At 38.8% G+C, this 18,167-nt stretch overlaps 1 protein-coding gene across 1 annotated transcript in view; it reads right to left on the bottom strand.

Annotated features, from left to right (window-relative positions):
• The window catches only part of GTF3C1 (general transcription factor IIIC subunit 1), a 121,797-nt gene that overhangs the window by 59,600 nt on the left and 44,030 nt on the right, over positions 1-18,167 (bottom strand). Inside the window, 4 exon segments of the mRNA XM_021006270.2 lie at positions 738-952; positions 5,479-5,779; positions 6,801-6,916; positions 12,794-12,961. Of these exon segments, the coding sequence (XP_020861929.1) occupies positions 738-952; positions 5,479-5,779; positions 6,801-6,916; positions 12,794-12,961 (800 nt within the window).

Genomic DNA, 18,167 nt, shown 5'->3' on the forward strand with positions numbered 1-18,167 from the left:
TCTTGGCATCAGGGAGATATGGGTTCAAATCATACTTGTCACATTCTATAGCTGTATGGCCACAGAGGGGCAAGTCACTGAATCTCTACATCTCAGTGTGTCCATCTCAAAAATGAGAGGCCTCTGAGAGACCTTCTAGCTCTATATCTATCAGATTTATCTAAGAAGATAATTTTTCTCTAATTTGTGAAAAGATTCCTTATGAGGAGAAAGCTAGTAAACTCCAGAGCCAACAAACCTGATGATAGAAGTCTGTCCCCACAGGTAACCCAACAATTCATTGCAGCAAATATTCATTAAATACCTATTAAGTATACACAGGGCACTATGTCAGGTGATGACAATAACAGAGAGGAAATAAGAGTTAGTCTCTGCCCTTGTAGAGATTTCAAACTGGATACAAAAGGAGTGTAGATGTGAAGGGTTGAGAGAATCTCCAGGAAAAGGTAAGAATATCCAAGTATCAGATGCTATTCAATGTTTAGAATTTTATATCCTCATCCAAGCAGAAGAAAGCAACTACAAAAGGGGAAAGTGTAGCAAGGGATAGATATAGAAATAGATGGGTGATAAGAGTAACATCTTACACCTCTTTCATCACTTTTCCCATATTAGCACCATGACACAAGCCCTCTGACAGAAAACTACAAAATTAAAGAAGTCTTATTTGTGAAAGACTACTACGTGTCAAGCATGTCAAAGGCCAACTAAACCAGAGGCCAGAAGCCAGAACTTACCTTTGGGTTTTCAAGTCTGACCTCTTCGATCACAGCCACATCACCATCTTCATCTGTGGAGTGGGTGCCAAATGAGATGTTGGCCTCAGAGCCTTTGGAGGTCTCTAAAATGTTGTCAACAAAGGCCCTGGAGGTTTCATCAGTCTCATCAGTGGTTCCTAGGGAAGATGATGACTTCTTCTTTGTTGAATGTTGGTTTAGGAACCTCCACCCAGCTACAAGAAAGAAAATGATCAAGAGTGGCCATATAAGTCAGTCAACAAGCAATAGTGCCTATGATATGCCAGGTGGTAAGCACTGGGGGTGCAAAGAAAAGCAAAAGACAGTCCTTGTTCTCGAGGAGTTCTCAGTCTATTGGGGGAGTCAATATGTATACAACCACGGACAAAATAGTTACATACAGAATAAAAGGGAGGAAATCAATAGAGAGAAGAAGACACTAGAATTAAGAAAAGTTGGAAAAGACTGCTTGTACAAGGTGGGATTTTAGCCGGAAGTTGAAGAAGGGCAGGGAAGCCAGGAGACAGAGATGAAGAGAGGGAGAATGTTCCAAACAAGAGACAGCTAGTGAAAATGCCCACAGTTGGAAGATGAAGAGTCTTATGTGAGGAACAGCAAGGAGACCAGGGTCACTGGATCAAAATGTACACAGGGAGGGGGTTCTAATGTATAAAAAGTCTGGAAATGTAGGAAGGGCCAGGTTATGAAAAGCTCTGAATGCTAGACAGAAGGTTTTATATTTGGTCCTGGAAATGACAGAGAGTCACTGGAGTTTATCAGGTCTGTGCTGGGGTGGGGGGGGTGCCGCTAGGTGGTGCAGTGGATAGAGCACCGGCCCTGAAGTCAGGAGGACCTGAGTTCAAATCCGGCCTCAGACCAAACACTTGACACTAGCTGTGTGACCCTGGGCAAGTCACTTAATACCAATTGCCTTAAAAAAAAAAAAGTCTGGGTTGGGGGTAAAGAAGGTGAAAATGGTCAAATCTGTGCTTTAGAAAGATTAGTTTGATAGCTGAATGGTGGATGGACTGATGTGAGATCAATGATACCAACCTGAAGGCTACTGAATAGTTCACTAATAAAAAGCTAAGTGCCTGGCAGGACTATCAGAGAAGAAAAGGGGGTGTATGTGAGATGTTATGAAGGTATAATTAAAAGAACTGAAAGGCCTTGGCAACAGATTGGTCTTGGGAGAGAAGGGGGAGAATAAGAAATTAAGGATGACACCTAGGTTATGAGCCTGTGTGACTGGGAATGGTGGCGCCCTCAACAATAATAGGGGAAGTTGGGAGGAAAGATAGTGACAATCACTTTAACAAGAAAACTAGCGAAGGGCAAGACTAACTTAGGTGACTAGTGGTGAGCATAGACTTCTTTTCTTTTTTCTTGCTCGATTAATTTCAAAGTATATTAGCAGCATTACCTCTCATTCCACAACGACCCAATGGATGGCTGAATGCCAAATTCAGCAAGACAGATTTGGGTAAAACCTAGAAAAACTCACGGCTTTATATCAATAACAAAACCAAACAGAAATCATATGATTATCTCAATAGATGCAGAAAAAGCTTTTGACAAAATACAGCACCCATTCCTATTAAAAACACTAAAGAGTATAGCAATAAATGGAGCTTTCCTTTAAATGATAAGCAGTATTCCTCTAAAACCACCAGCAAGCATTACCTGTAATGGGGATAACCTAGTAGCCTTCCCACTAAGATCAGGGGTGAAACAAGGAAGCCCATTATCACTACCATTATTCAATATTGTACCACAAATGTTAGCTTTAGCAATAAGAGAAGAAAAAGAAATTGAAAGAATTACACTAGGTAATGAGGAAACAAAATTATCACTCTTTGTAGATGATATGATACACTTAGAGAATCAACTAAAAAAACTACTCGAAATAATTAAAACTTTAGTAAGTTGTAGGACGTAGAATAAACCCACACAAACCATCAGCATTTCTATATATTAACAACAAAGCTCAGCAGCAAGGGACAGAGAAATTCCATTTAAAATAACTGTAGACAGTATAAAATATTTGGGAGTCTACTTGCCAAGACAAACCCAGGAACCATATGAACACAATTATTTAGCACTTTTCACACAAATAAAGTCAGATCTAAACAATTGGAAAAATATCAGCTGCTCATGGGTAGGCCAAGCTAATACAATAAAAATGACAATTCTATCTCAATTAATTTACTAATTCAGTGCCACACCAAACTAACAAAAATTATTTTATAGAGCTAGAAAAAATAATTTAAAAAATTCATCGGGAAGAAAACCTCATGACTTTTAAGACTAGAATGGAGTCTGTAAATTATTTAAAAATTAAATAAAGACTAGAACAAACATTCTGGAGAGCAATAAGGCAATATAAAATAAGAGGCACAGGCCCTATGATGTCCTTAAGCCTAGGCATTCCACTGCTAGGATTTTAACCTAAAAATATAGAAAGAAAAAAAAAGGAACTTAATTTACAGAAATATTCATGACCATTCTATTTTTAACAGCTAAGTACTGGAAGCAGGCTCTGCATCCAGCAGTTGGAGGATGGTTGAATCAAATGTGGTGTGTTGGTACAACAGAAGATCACAGTGCCATAAAAAATGGGGATAAATACCAGGCATGCAAAAAATATAGAAAGACAAATATAGAGTGATAATAGTGAGAGACAAAGATGTGAAGGAAAAGAAAAGGAAGGCAAGGCCAAAGGTGTCAGAACTGCAGACGCATCTGGAAGGGAGCAAAGAACAAATGCATTTTTTGGGGTTCTACTTGGTTAAATGTTGAGGGTTTTATGCAAGATTTTGTTTTTTTCTTTGTATATTTATTTCATGGACTGTCTTCTCCCTCCTCATCCCCGCCTCCTGGATTCTGGGGCCTCTTTCAAGTCTCAGATAAAATCCCATCTGCTTCAAGAAGCCTTTCTTGTTCCCTCTCAATGCTAGTGCATCTCCCCTGAGATTATATATTCATTTTATCCTGTTTATATCTTGTTTGCACATAGTTGTCTGCATGTTACCTCACCCATTAGACTTCAAGTTCCTCAAGGGCAGGAACTGTTTCTGCTTTTCTTTATGTCTCCAGTGCTTAGCACGGTGCCTGGCACATAACAGGTGCTTAATAAACGCTTGTTGGCTTAACTTCTAAATACAACAGAGTAGTTCTGAACATTTTTGCAGAGTTAAGTTCCATTTTCCCTTGCTATGACATTTTTAGGTTAAATCCTAGCAGCAGAATGTCTGGCTAAATAAAAGGCCTAAGAAGGCTAAAGGTGCCTTGGGAGCAAAGGGATGGACTGGATGATTTGTGCAAGTTTCTCTTGCCTTATGATGCTGATGTAATGATGATGATGGTAAGGAGGCTGAGAATCTATTGCACAATAGCGACGATAATAGTGATAACCTTTTTTCAGACCAGGTTTGTGCTTGTAGGTATGGAAACCCCCTCCAGAATGCAGCCTGGCAGCTCTCTTGTAACTTGTGGTCTTCAGGAAAGCAGGGGTTACTGAGAAGGTAAGTGACCTGTCCACGGTCATACTGTGTGTACAAGAGTCAGGATGTGAACTTTGGCCTCCACGACTCCAAAAGTGGACCTCAATTCCCTCTGCCTTATTGCCTCTCAGTCAGGGCAGCTTAAATTTATACAGAGCTTTAATTACCAAAATGCTTTTACCTATTGTCATTTGACTCTTTCAACAGCCTTGTGAGATAGTCACTGCAAATACTATTGTCCCAATTTTGTGCACGATGAAACTGAGGTTCAGAGAAGCTAAGCTAGCTATCCAACTGCTAGAACTTTAACTTAAAAATATAGAAAAGAAAAAACTTAAATTTATAAAGGTATTTGTGGCTGTTCTATTTTTAATAGCTAAGTACTGGAAGTAGCCTATGTGTCTGGCTATTGGGATAGCTAAATAAAATATGGTGCCTTGGTGCAACAGAAAATTATAGTGCCATACAAAAGGGACAAATACCAGGTACGCAGAAAATTTATTAGCTATCCTGCTCATAAAATGGAACAGCTAGGAGGGTCAGTGGATGGAGCACTAGGCCTGGAGTTTGGAAGAGCTGTGTTCAAATCCAGCCTCAGACACTGTGTGACCCTGGGCAAGTCATTTAACCTCTATTTGCCTCAGTTTTCTCATATGTAAAAAGGGTATAATAATCCTACCTATCTCCCACGATGGTGTGAGGATCTACTAAAATAACAATTGTAAAGCACTTAGCACAGTGACTGATACATAGTATCCCTATTATTGCTCCTGCTGTTATTGCTAGAATCAAGATTCCAAGCTAGGAATCAGTGTGTTAAGAGTGTCAGAGCACTAGACTGTAAGCGAGATGAATGAGGTTTGAGAACAGGCTCTCTACTTTCCTGGTCATTTAACTCTAGACAAGGCACTTCTGCTCTTTCACTATGGGTCCCTCATCCATGCAGGACATGAGATACACTCTAGTCTCCCTCAAGTCTCTTGCAGACCTAACATTTCACCAGCTTTTACATCTTCTGATGCTAAGTCCAATGTTTCTTCCTCCATATCTGAATGATACAGGGGAATCTACTGGACTTCCAGTTTGGAACAGAATTTTAAATAAGATATCTCTAAAACCAACACCACAAAGCAAAGAGTGATTGACTTGGTAGGTCTCTCCCTTCTAAATAACGTAGTCCACAGGCAGCATTTCCTAGACACCCTGCCTATCTACCCTTTTCAGGAACTTGTGCTTACCCTTTGTTGGGGTTGAATGCTTGGGACCAAATTTTGACCCTGATCCCATTTCACCGTGGGATGCTTTTCCTCTTCTTTTGGTGCTTCTGGTGTTCTCTTCTTCACTGTCAGATTCAGTGTGGAAGGTCTCCTCTCCTTCAGGTGCGAGAGACTCTTCAGGCACTGGAGCCAAGTTAACCATGGTGAGATGCTCACTTCGTGCCTTTTCCCTCTCATACTGCCGGCTTAAATCACTTTCTTCTGCAAAAACATGGGAAATATACTTTGTTGTCCGCTGTCGACCTTCATCTTCCATGAAACCCTGAAGAGATCAGATTAGGTTAATCATACTGGGAAACTAATTGAGGATACAGAGGTGGCATGTTTCAGTGAGACAAACCACAACTGGTGACTAAAGAGTGGTCATTTAAAAGTATTATTTTGCCCCCATGAAGGATGAAAAATCGATATATTTGGAGTCAGAAGACTTGGTTTCAAATTCCATCTGCCTGAGCTTGGGCAGGTTATGTGCACTCTCTGGGATGGGTTTTCTCTCAGTGAAATGGGGAGGATGGAGTGGACGCACTCCGAAGTTTTTTTTCCAGCTCTAATTCTTATGAGATGCTGGCACCATTTAACACCTCGTGCTGGTTTCCTCACATGCAGAAGCAGCTCACCCCAATGTCACGTTAGGGATGAGAAATGTAATACAACCACAACTTAGCGATCTGAAAATGAGCCAGCTGATTCTTGGTTACCTCTAGTGATGTAAGGCAGGGACAGCTTAAGTAACGGAATCCTAAAGAATGGCAAATCTTGGCTTTATCCAAAAATTTCAACCTCTTCCTTAACCAGATTGTTTTCTGGGAGCATAGAGAATTCCACCTCTTTTTCTATTCCATATGTTAGTAGGTTGCTGACAGGCTAAGTAAAGTGACCAAAAGGCTAACGACCAGAGGGTAGAAATACAAAGCATCTGAACAATTCACAAACTGGCGACCAGCCCCTACATTTACATAGCACTTTAAACTTTTTAGAGGGCTTTCTGCACAATAACCTTGTGAGATAGGTAGGGCAAGTGTAAAGCCCCATATTATAGATGAGAAAAACAGGCTCATCTTACAGGTTAGGTAATTTGCCTGTGGTTATGTACTTAGAAATGATCAGAGCCAGGACTCAACCTCAAGATTTTCTAAAGAAAAGTCTAGTGCTCTTCCCACTTCTAACATGGTAGTCCTGCCTAGTTTTCTGGCTCAGTCAAGTGTGTTTTTCTCTTCTCTGTATTGATAACATATCTAAAGACAAACCAAATCACTAAATGGGAGGTGATGTCACAATGTTACCTTGACCACTTTGTATCTCTCGAGCAGACGACACAACATCCTCGCTTCCAGTTTCCCCACGTTCATAGCCATCCGCACCTCAGCCTGGGAAATTCCTTTGGTGCCTCTGCTTTCAACTGTTGAAACAAGAAGATAATATGCATTCATTCAACAAAAATTTACTTAGAGCCTACTAAGTACAGAGCTTTGTGCTAAACAATGAGGGAAACATAGATAAATTAACACTACAAAGACAACATGGGTTGACCTGCAGAAGTCACCACAGGGTAAGGCTGTTCTTCTTCTGGAAAACACAGAGATTTTAAGGCAGTAGAATCCTCTAATGCAAGCAAATCCCTGAGCTGCTGCCATCTCCTTTGAGTTAAAAGTACTGTACCAAATATGAAGAAATCAAACGCTGATTGTCCAGATACATTGCCCCTTTATTCCTTAAGATTTCTTCAGAGACTTCACAGAATTTCAGAGTTAGAAGGAATCTCAGAGTCCATTTAGTCCAAGTGAAAGCTGGTATGATGTCTTCCTGGTGATCTCTCACAGGGACTTCTCCTACAGGTAAAGTATGAAGGCTGGCAGGGTGAGGGCACCTGCTACTTTATGAGAAGCCACACTGGCAGCGGTGCAGTGGAGAGGGCAGCCAACATTGTGACATAAGACCTGTGTTTGCTTCCTAGCCCTGCAATTTACTTGTCAGAATGCACATTTCTTGAGGGCAGGGCCTGTTTCTTGTATTCCCAATGTTTAGCACAATACCTGGCACACAGTAAGCACTTAATAAATGCTTGGTGACTGACTGACCTCAATGCAAGTAATTTACCTTCCCTGAGTCTCAGTTTCTTAAGATGTAAAGGGAGATCAATCAAGCAATCAGCAATCAACAAGCATCTATTAAGTATCTTCTCTATGTTAGGCACTGGGGAGACAAAGAATGAAACAATCCCTACTGTCAACTAAAATAATACTTGTGGTAACAACCCCACAGATTTGTACTGAAATTCAAAAGAGTTAAAATATATATAAAGTTTTATAATCATAAAAACATACAAGCTCACATGCACACATACATACATACATATGTGTGTATACATATACACGTATAAGCTATGATTTTTTTCTATTAACTAAGATCCTTGAGACGCAAAAAGTATAGCTAATTTTTTAAAATTCCTCCCTCCAGTTCTGAAATGGAAAGATGTAATGACATGCACAATCCATAGTAAGCATGGAATATATGAACTCCATTGTAGAAGCATACTTCCTTGCTGAACAGAAATTAAATTTTTCTTGATAATTCACTATCAATGCAACACTGTATGTAAAGTACTTTGCCAACAGTAAAAGATCATAAGAAATGCAAGATATCATCAATCACTGTACTTTAAGGCTCTGTGGTCTATTGTGGACACTCTCTACACCCGTTATTATACTATGCTATAATATAGTGATGCCCTCTGGAACTATTAAGGTGTATTATAATAATAAGACATGGTTCCTACCATTTTAAAAAACACATTTTCCTACCATTTTAAGGTTTATAAAACACTTTCTCCACAATTCCCCAAGGAGCCAATCAGTGCACATGTTAATATGATCACTTTATAAATGAGAACTACAGTTTGGAGGCTTGAAGTGACTTGCTTCAAATCTGACCTGTGGTCTTCTGACTCCAAGATCCTTTCTGCCATGACTATAATAAATCAAGAGCTCCAGACTGTTGTGCTTTTGGAGCTGTGTAATTATAGTGCAAAGTGCCCTGGGTTTGGAGTCAGAGGACATAGGATCAAGGTGATCTTGGGCATGTACTTGGCTTCTCCAGCCCCCATTCTCCTTATATGTAAATCGCTTAACCTCTCTAAGCCTCAGTTTACCCATCCATAAAATGGGGATAATAATAGCACCTTTCTCACAAGGTTATTGTAAAGATCAAGTGAGATATGTAAAGTGGCTTACAAACCTTAAAGCATTATATAATGAATAAACAAATGAATGAAAATGCATTTATTAAGCACTTACTATGTGCAAAGTACTGTGCTAAGCTTCAGGGATAAAAACTGAAAAGTAAAACAGCTTCTTCTCTCAAGGAGCTCACATTCAATACTGGGAGACTACATACATAGGAGATTTCTGCTAGAGTGCATGTAAAGGCCCAAATGTTCTTAGAGTGCAACAGCAAGGTAGACGGAAATGCATCTTCTTTAATGGCATTTCTAGCAATAAAACCCTATCTGTTTCTGAGGTTAAACCATCTGATGGTGCCAACAACTTTAGTGTCCAGAACATTTCCCCCCTGGGTTTTTAGGGGCTGTGGAGGAGGTAGGGGCTTAGCTATTATTATTATGGCTGTCTCTTCCCATTAAAAGATGCATTAGGTTCCATCAGAAGGTGAATTAGGATCATAGAGTTTCTGGGAATGAGTATTAGAAATCTAGTCTAGCCTTCTCATTCTACAGATAAAGAAACCAAGGCCCATAGAGATTCACAATCTGTTCAAGGTCACAGAGGTTGTAAGAGGCAGGGAGAAGGTTCAAGCCTAGGATTGAGGAGATTTGGAATTAATATTTTTCATACCCTAACCTGAGAGGTTGTGTTTTTCCCTCTTCCCAGAAATTAAGCTAAAATCCCTCCATCCTGATACCAAAATAGACAATATAAAAACACACATTGTGGCTCCTATTTCTTTACTGTCTCACACTGGGTAGGACCAGTACACTTCATATTCAATCTAATTATTAGCAAAGAAAATTGATGCTCTCATGCATAACAAAGTAGTAATTATAGAATGAGTATGCAATTTCACAGCCCCCTTCATTCCTCCCTTTTAAAGCTAAATCCAGGCCTGCCTCCACACTAATCTCCTTAACACTTTCAATTTCTCTCTTTCAGCCTCTTAAAGTTCACATTTTTACTATTTAAAAAAATCTTGATTTGACCCTGCTACTCCACTTTCTATTTCTTTTTCTCTTATAGCCAAACACTTCAAATGATTGGATTCAACACATAACTTCCAATACCTCACACTTCTTTAACTCCCTATAGTCATGCCTTACACATAGCTGGTACTTTGCAAATCTTAATTGAATGAATGAATGAATGAAAAAATGACTGCACCTGGCTTCCATTCCCACTTCAGTCACTGAAATAGCTAGTCACCAATTACCTAGCCAACCTCAAGAAGTTACCTAAAGAAACTCACTCAGGATTAGTCTTCCAGAACAATGCTCACTTCCTAGCAGATGTTTAACAAATAACTGAATAAAGGCTTCCTTCCACAACTTTTCCCTGCCCCTTACTTAATTTGTTTGTTTTGGTCAATGGTATTTATTACTATTCTCCCAGACCCCTTAATCCAAAATCTTCTCTACTAGTCAACAAGTTCTGTTGGCTCTGTCAGTTCTTCTTTTAACATGCTCCTTCTCCATTTCTACTGCTCTAATCAATGCCTTCATTACTGCATAGCTTTATACTGCAATAACCTAATTAGTCTCTTTGACTTCAGTATTTCCTCTCTTTAATCCATCCTGCAAATGCCACTAGCTGAATCTTTAAACACAGCTTTATCATGTCCCTCCCTAGTTGAAGAACCTAAAAAAAACACTACTAAGCACTTATTTGGTGCTTAATAAATGCTTGCTGATTAAGACCCCAAGTGGTTCGATTCGAAATTCCCTAAGCTGACATTCAACCACTTCCATCAACTTAGCCCTATGCTTTCAGTGCAATCCAATAACAGCAGTTCCTATTTACATAGTTCTTCAGTTTGCAAAGCCCTTTACTCACAACATCCCACATACTAGGTACTTCAAAAATTACTGTTCCATTTTACAGGTTGTGACCATTTCAAACAATCCAGGATCCAAATCCACATCTTCTATCTCCAAGATTGGCACTGTTTCCTCTCCATCATGGAGCCATTTTTAGTAGTCATTATTCAGAACAAAGATCCTCTACTCCAATGATAACTTTTTTTTTAACCATTCCCATGTTGTATTAATTCCTGCTTCCACACTCTTGCTTATGGGTTTGTCTGGGGTTTTTTTTGCTGTCAACAATGTCCTCCCCATCTCTGAACTTCCATATCAAGACCCAATCCCTTTCTGAAGTGTTCTCTGGTTAATTCAAGCCATGATGATTTTTCATCTCTCTTAATTCCCACTGTACTGACTGTCTATAGTCCAGTGCTTCTTAAAGTGTGGGTTACAATCCTATGACCTACAGTATAAGAAGTGCTGAAGGTGTCTCAAGTGGAAAAAGTTTAAGAAGCCCTGCTGTACACTATACAACTTTCCATTAGATGTTCGACTGTTCTCTATTTCATGAATATACATTTGACTTTTTAATAATTCATGAGCTTCAAGGATAACGGTAGTATTTTCTATTTCTTTTCTATCATCTCAGTGGTTAGCACAATGCTGCTGAATCGATACAATATAAATAGAAGTATTGATTAAACTTGAAGTGGAGTGGCAGGTAGAGCTAGATGTCTGTAGTAAGGGTCTAACAGTCAAGCACTTAACTCTTTGCATGGGCTTCATGTAATTTCTGTCTGGTAGAACAATTCAGAATGAACATCCCAAGATCATTAAACAAATAGGAAGAAGAAGCCAGCTATAGTGAAAAAGTCATTGCCCTGGCAATCAGATGACTCAAGTGCTGGTCCTCACATTGTCACTAACTAGGTGTATGACCTTGGACAAGTCACTTTACTTCTCTGGGCTCAATTTCCTTATCTGTAATATCAGGGGATTGTGACAATGAAGAACACTTCACACCTCTATGCTGATGGGTGATAGATCGGGGCTCAGAATGAGATGTTTTTACATATGGCTAATGAGTGGATCTGTGGGTTGTTTTTTGATGAGGCAACCAAGGTTAAGTGACTTGCCCAGGGTCACATGCTAATAAGTGTCAAGTGTCTGAGGCCAGATTTAACCTCAGGTCTTCTTGACTCCAAGGCCAGAGCTCTATCCACTGGACAACCTAGCTGCCTTGGGCTTTTTTTTTTTTGCAAGACTATTTTGAGAGGGGACTTTTTGAGGGGCAGGTGTTTGATACGGATACTAAAAAGGAAGAAAAGAAAAAAAAGACCACCAACAAATATTTTTTAAAAATAAGCAGGAGAAAGAAGCATGCTTAGAAGACAAGCAAGGCAATGTCTGAACTGTCAACATTGTTATATGTTAAGCTTGAAATACACAAAAACACCCAACTGTACATAGTAGAGATCGCTGAGTGTTTTTTTCTGGTTTCTTGTGTGTGTGTGTGTGTGTAAGGAAATGTTCATATTGATATTTGTTCAGTTCATAATAATAAAAGGAAAATTTTAAAACATACAATGAACTGAGGGGACTGAACTACAAAACAGCTGTGCCAGAAAAGGTAGTTTAAACTGATACTGACAACACATAATACACCGCTTTAAGGTTTATTCCTTTCATCCTTGATCAACAAATAAGGGCAACTTTGGAGTGGTGTGTGAACTATGAAGGGGTAAAGAGTTCATCCTAAATGCTTTCTTACTTTAAGACAGCCTTGCAAATAAATATAGCAGTTTCCCAGTACTACACAATGTTCCCTTAACCTGACCTTCCCCCAGGAACCTCACTGCTGGTAAGAGAATCCAAATCAGTTTTCTTTACTACTCACTGACCCTCTGTTGCTACTTCCTAGGAAAAGCCACAGGTGGATGGCTGTTTATGATGTTTGCTTTTCTCTCTCATTTGTCTTCTTTCATATTTAGGAAATAGCATAGAGTTTCAAAGCCCACCTTCCCACATCAGGTACACAGAAAGGCCTAGGTCCAGCTACGCAGATTTCCTTTGACTACAAAGGCTTGTGAGGCTCTCAACAGCAAAGAAGCATGGTCAGAAGATGCATTTAGGTTACAGCTATCATAAAGGTCTTTCCTGCAACTAAGAATCCTAATTTTTTATACATGGACAAAATTAAGCTAGTTCAGAAGCATGCTTAGATGCATATAACATGATAATGCTACCTACTTAGTTCGTAAGTCTGTGTTAGCATGTCTCTCTCATAGACGATGTCTACAGGCTGGATCACCTTGGAAATCACCTCCTCATCATCATCATCATCTTGATCGTGATCATCTTCTACCTTCCGTTTAAATTCTTTCAGTAGCTTGAGGCATCGGACCATGACATGTGTTCCTAGGAATACAAGCAAACAACTTTCAGTAAAGAAAAAAGTAATGCTATCAAAACATATGTCAGCATAAAAATGGAAATTCAACAAGTCATAAATCTATTTACATCAAACACAATACAATCTCCTTTTCTGTATCAATAGAGTAAAAGTCATGTCTCTGTTAAAGACACGTGATTATTGGCAAGTCACTTTACTTCTGAGCCTCAGTTTCCTGATCTGTAAGAGAAGGGGATTGCACTAGGTGTGTGTTTCCAACCTTCTGAAGTGCAAGGATTCTTTTTTTAGCTTAAAAAAAGGAACAGACTCTTTAATGATAGAATTTATACTATTATTATCAATTGACTGAGAAAAAGTGATAAAAAGCTACCAGGAATTCAGTAAAACTTTTAAGTGAACTTATTAATAATAGGATCTAAACATATTTGAAAAAATGTTCATGTGTATATGTAACAGACAGTGATTCAACATATGGAAGTATGCTTAATGCTGTCTATTTTGTTAGAGGTAAATAAAGACCAAAATAGTGATCCTTGGTGTGCATAAAATTTGAAGGCCTGGCCTTAATCCCCTCCAGGGATTCTCAGATCACAGGTTGGGAACCACTGTTGGGAACCACTGAACTAGACAGATGATTTATCTAAAGTCACTTCCAACTCTAACATTTTATGATTTGTGATCTAAATCAACCTAATGCATAAATTAACCTGAAATTTTTTGTTGTGAAAATTCTGCTTTGGGCCTGTAGATATCCTGGAGCCACAAGCCCAGAAGCACCTCAACTGTGGTACAGAAGTAGCAATAGGAAAGAGAAGCTCTGGGCTCTAAGTCTTGGCTCAGCTACTAACTCATACAGCTCTAGGTCCTAGTCCATAATAATGTCTACTGATATTTATGACACTGTTAATTTTGCAAAGCACTTTACATGCAGAATCTTGGTTGAACCTCATGACAGCCTTGTCAGGTAGGTAGTAGAGACATTATTATCCCTTATTATTATTATTATTACAGGTGAGAAAACTAAGCCTCAGAAAAGGGAAGTGATTTAACCAAGTCTCCCTGTATCTACATCTAGAATGCTACCCACTATGTACTGATGTACTGCCTGATCTCTTTCAAGTGAGGTGGCTGCTCTAAATCATCTTTCAGGTTCCCTCTAGCCCTAACATTCTTGTGTCACAAGGTCCCTTCCCAGGTCTTTATCCTATGTTTGAGGATTTCTTCCTGCTATAATATTAAATGATCTACAAAATCTTCAACATTGAGTGCCACTTTCATTGTCTATTTTGTTAGGGCAGCCAACACTCCCAGAGTGCCTTTCAATCCCAGTTCCTAGGCAATCCCAGCAGTGGCAGTAACACCTTCTGACTTAGAGTCAGAAGCCACTTCAACAATTGTCTAGTCCAATCCTCTTATTTTATACAGCTCTGGAAACCGAGGGTCAAAAATGACTCTGAGGTCACAAAGGTATGAAAGGTTGTTCTTCTCTAGTCTTGGCCCTGCCCCTCTGGGCTGAGCTACTTTCTGCCCTTCAGAATGGCTCAGGATGAAGTTCTTTCCTCAGCAGCACACAAGGTTGTCTCCCAATCAACTGATTCATGCTAATGTGCTAAGAGGGTACAGAACCCAACCTCCTATAATATTCTCCTTTACCTCCTAGGTAACAAATATTGTACTATAACACTTTCTTATATTCTACCATCACTATCAACCCCCATTCAAACCCCAAGACTTACGATGATCCAAAGGATGTACAAGCAACAACAAATTAACATGATTGCCTAGACACCAGAAATACTTTCTTCTAAGACAGCAACCTAACAATACTGCACTTGAGAGAAATTCAGTCAATTTTTTCCTAGCCAACTTCCTTAAAAACAAAGGAAAGAAACAACATTTGGTTGTTGACTTAACTTCCTTAAGAGACTAACTAGCCAAGATGCATAGAATAAGTATCAACAGATACTAATGAAAGAAAATAAACTTTATGAGGGTTATGTTGGGCTCTGCTTTACAAGGGAATGCTATTAGATGACTTTTCCTTCACATCAGCCAAAGCTATGTGTACCTTTTCTGGGTCACTCTGGAAAAACCTTTGATTTGACAAAACCACTTATCAGTCCTTTCAACATTTCTCAAGATCCTACTGCTTATTATTAACCTGAAGCCTCTTCTGCTCAGCATTAGATGCTCCATTTCACTAAAATTCTTGTTCGCTCACAACTGGTGGTTTATTCATATTTTAACTTTAAAACACAGTTGAATTTCTTTCATGTCACAGGCCTATAGGAACACATTGTAAACTAGTTAAATACAAGTATTTATTATCTACTATGTGCTAGTTCTCTTGCCCTCAAGGAGCTTAGAGAAAGAAGAGTATATAAGCATATAAGAGATACAAGTATATATACAAGTACTTAAGAGAAGACAGAATATTTGTTGTTGTTTAGTTGTTTCAGTAGTGACTGACTCTTCATGATCCCATTTGGGGCTTTCTTAGCAAAGATCTTGGAGTGGTTTGCCATTCTCTTCTCCAGCTCATTTTACAAATGGGGAAACTGAGGCAAACAGGATTAAGTGACTTGCCCAAGGTCACACAGCTATTAAGTGTCTGAGGCTAGAATGAACTCAGGTCTTCCTGACTCTAAGTCCAGTGCTCCAGCCACTGCACCACCTAGCTGCCCAGGCAGAATATAAGATGGTGCTAAAGGAAGGACTCCCAAAGTACCATATGAATTTAGACGAGAGAGAGAGATCACATTTTGTTGTGGGGATCCGGCTGGACTTCAAAGGAAATTGAGCTGGGTTTTGACAGATGAGTCAGAATATATCACAAGGAAATTATAGGGAGAGAACATTCAAAGCAGCGGGAACAGGAGAAGCAGAGATGGGCAGGCCAGCATAAATGATGATAATAAAAATAACAATACCCTTCTCTAAAGAAAGCACAGCAACACAGTGAAGGAAGCAAAGGAGCTTGAAGGACCTTAAAAATCATCCTTGGAAAATTCTTTCAACTACTCCCCCATGTGCCTATGTGGTGTAACAACCTAGACTTAAGAATTCAATAAGTAATATTATTACAGAGATATATATAGAGATAATTCTAGTGCATGTTTCATTTTACACATAAGAATTTCTAAGGCTTGGAGAAGGAGGAGACTCAGTATGAAGACCCAGGTCTTCTGCCTCTAAACCTAGTACTCTTGAATTGTTCTAAACTACCTCAATATCAATCCTATTTTTAAGATGAAGAAACAGATTCAGAACAATAAAGTGATTTGCCAAAAGTCACTCACCCTAGTATCAGGCTAGAATGGTGCTGAATTCTTATCCCCCCTCTCTCCCCAATTTGTACTGATATTTTTTATTCTTATGTCATCTTAATTTCTTAAATATATCTTCTCCTTACCCAATGAAAAAACCAACTGATACATCCACCAAGTCAAGTTGGATAGCATATGCAATACTGCACCTCTTCAAAAAGGAGAGGCTGATAGATTTTCCTAATTCTTCTCTAGGGCCAAGCTTCTAGTTCATAACTACATAGCATTTAGTTTGGGGTCTTTTCTGAACCCAGAATATTTCAATACCAGAAATCTTTCAACTACACTACAGATATTTATGAGATATACCAATCCACACTTACAAACTCAATAAGTAAAACTATTAGAGAAATATTTTTAGCATCCTGTTTCATGAGACATTGCTTTTTTTTGGGGGGGGGTGAAGCAACTGGGGTTAAGTGACTTGCCTAGGGTCATGCAGCTAGTGTCAAGTGTCTGAGGCCAAATTTGAACTCAGGTCCTCCTGACTCTAGGGCCAGTGCTCTATCTACTATGCCATCGAGCTGCCCCAATATGGTTTTTTTTTTAGATACTGCTTTTTTAATATGCCTTTGAATGCTTGACTTGAAAGAACTCAACAGTAAAAAGTATACAAAGTCTAGTCTAGCAACTTTTTTTTAGCTTTTAAATAAAAAATATATTGTTTCATTTCAATATTTTGAAAGCTATATTTCAAAATATTATATTATTTCATCTATGAAGAGATCTTTTGCTGCAAAAAAAACCCCAAAGTAGGTTATGATTCGTCTTTAGGCACTGGATAAATGGTCTGTGGTCACACTATCAGTGCGTGTCAGGAGCAGGACCTAAACCCAGGTTTTCCTGACTCTTCCTTTTAATTATACCATGCTGCTTCTACAGTGTTTTTAATAAGAATGGGTGTTGTACTTAGTCAAATGCTTTTTCTGCATCTATTGAGATAATCACATGATTGCTGTTAGTTTTGTTGTTGACATGGTCACTTATGCTGATAGTTTTCCTAATATTGAACCAGTCCTGCTTTCCTGGTATAAATCCTACCTGGTCATAATATATTATCCTTGAGATAAGTTGTTGTAATCTTTTTGCTAATATTTTATTTAAAATTTTTACATCTATATTCACTAGGAAAATTGGTCTATAATTTTCTTTCTCTGTTTTGGCTTTTCCTCATCTAGGTACCAGCACCATATTTGTATCATAAAAAGAATTTGGCAGGACTCCTTCTTCACCTATTTTCACAAATAGTTTATATAGTATTGGAATTAGTTGTTCCTTAAATGTTTGATAGAATTCACTTGTAAATCCATCTGGCCCTGGAGATTTTTTCTTAGGCTGTTCATTGATGACTGTTCAATTTCTTTTTCTGAAATGGGGTTTGCCACGCTGCTTCTCAAGTATTTTGACTCTAAAGAATTTTCTAGAACCCAGTTGCTGTCCTAGTAACTAGAGAATATTACTGAGCTCTGATGTAATTTTTTCCTAAGAGCTCAGTCTTGGGAGAATCTAAGCAACTTCATAGCCCAGAAGAAAGGGAAGTGGATTAGAACCAGGTGTCTTGGACTCCAGTGCTGGCTCTACCACCAGCTGAATGACCTCTATGAACCGCTGTTATGGTTTCATCTGTGAGATAAGGACATAGGTCCTTGCAGATATTCAGTGTTTTAAAGATATGGAAATAATACATGTTGAATGTTGAGCACAAAAAAGCAAATAACTCTTTCTGGGTCAAAGTTCTGCTCAAAGGGCATAAATTCTCATTGACGCATTTAGCACAAGTAGCCAGCACATAACAAGTACTTAACATATGTTTGTTAAATAGAACTGAGTCCATCATTCTAAGGACTGCTCAATTCTGAGGCTTACATGAATAAGCTTACTGTAT

This window comes from Phascolarctos cinereus, unplaced genomic scaffold, assembly GCF_003287225.1.
Source record: "Phascolarctos cinereus isolate Bilbo 61053 unplaced genomic scaffold, phaCin_HiC Scaffold_4;HRSCAF=312, whole genome shotgun sequence".
NCBI classification, from domain to species: Eukaryota; Metazoa; Chordata; class Mammalia; order Diprotodontia; family Phascolarctidae; genus Phascolarctos; species Phascolarctos cinereus.